The sequence below is a fragment of the Poecilia reticulata genome, unplaced genomic scaffold (genome assembly GCF_000633615.1).
Source record: "Poecilia reticulata strain Guanapo unplaced genomic scaffold, Guppy_female_1.0+MT scaffold_2044, whole genome shotgun sequence".
Taxonomy (NCBI): domain Eukaryota; kingdom Metazoa; phylum Chordata; class Actinopteri; order Cyprinodontiformes; family Poeciliidae; genus Poecilia; species Poecilia reticulata.
The window spans coordinates 1-1,380 of record NW_007616773.1 but is presented as its reverse complement, the minus strand read 5'-3'; the positions used below and the strand labels follow the sequence as shown (position 1 = coordinate 1,380).

General features: G+C 52.1%; 1 protein-coding gene across 1 annotated transcript; it reads left to right on the top strand.

Annotated features, from left to right (window-relative positions):
- Positions 1–521: 521 nt before the first annotated feature.
- LOC103461527 (fibroblast growth factor 20-like) lies at positions 522–1,301 on the top strand (the record flags this gene model as incomplete). The annotated part of the gene is made up of 1 exon (XM_008403806.2): positions 522–1,301. A coding segment is annotated over exon 1 (430 nt), but the record flags the coding sequence as incomplete, so codon positions are not given.
- Between the last annotated feature and the right edge of the window lie 79 nt (positions 1,302–1,380).

Genomic DNA, 1,380 nt, shown 5'->3' with positions numbered 1-1,380 from the left:
TCTTTTCTCTAGTGAAAATGCCACCAAAAACGTCTTTCCAGCCCAGGGGCCCACGTCCTTGTAAATCCGGCCCTGGAACATACGAATTTGCATATAACGGAAATWAATACRATTTCTAAACATACAAATTTATGTCGGGGCACCTGTACGCCTTCGTCGCGCCCTGGTTTAGGAGTCTGAGCGCGCTAAACACGGAACATCAAAGATGAGACAGCAGAGCCGAGAGAAGCAGAGGGATGGAGGAGAGCGCAAATGAGCCACACGAGGAGGGGATCCGGGCGCACTTTGCATAAAGAGGCAACTCGGTGCGTGAATACGAGCCAATGCGCTGAGGAGCGAGGTGCAGTTGTGTCTGTGATCTGCTGCAGGAGATTTTTTTTTTAAATCGCTAAGTGAATTCAGCAGGAAAGAGCGAGGGAGGGAGAGAGAGAGAGAGAGAGAGAGAGAGAGAGAGAGGGAGAAGGAACCCTGGTTTGAAAAAAAGGGGGAGTATCCAAAGGTGAGGAAGGGAGAGGGAGCGGATAAAAAGAAGAGGAGAGGAAGGGAAGCGGATTGCTGCAGCTCATTCGAGTCAACATAACGCAGGAGTTTAATTCCTCCCCTCCCAGCCGCACCGTCCACAATGACAATCTAATTAGCGGTGCGCCAAAAAAAAATAAAAATAAATAATAATAATAATAAAAAAAAATTACGCATAACTTTTTCTTCTTCTCCAGTCGTTTTGCCGGGTCGATCCTCGCCGGTAAATATTAAAAAGGAAAGAAAAGAAAACCAGTGGATCATCGCTCATCACTCGGACCTCGGATCTCCTGCGCACGCGACCAGGCATTGGGGGATCTTTAGGGGGGGAGGGGGGCTTCTGGATCTTGTGATGGGGGCAGTGGCTGAGGTCGGGAGCTTCGCCAACGGGTTTCTGGATAGCTTTGGAGCCGCTTCGGCTTCGGTCGGTTCGCATTTCGTTCTCACCCCAGCGGGGGCCGTGGACTACAACTCTGCAACGGGACTGATGCTGGGAGGACAGCCGCTGCTGCAGCAGCACCATCACCACCAGCACCACCACCAACAGCAGCAGCACCAGCAGCAGCAGCAGCACCACCACCACCAGCACCAGCAGCAGGAGAACCTGGTGTCCGCGGAGAGGCTATCCCGGAGCCTGGCGGACCTGAGCCACCTGAAAGGGATCCTGAGGCGGCGGCAGCTTTACTGCAGGACCGGCTTCCACCTGGAAATCCATCCGGACGGGACGGTGGAGGGCACCAGGAAAGACCACAGCAGATTCGGTAGGGATTGTAGCAGCAGCAGTAGTAGTAATAGTAGTAAAGGAGAGCGCAATAAATACACAAATAAAAACGAAAACATAAAAATCTGTGCAGTGCCATG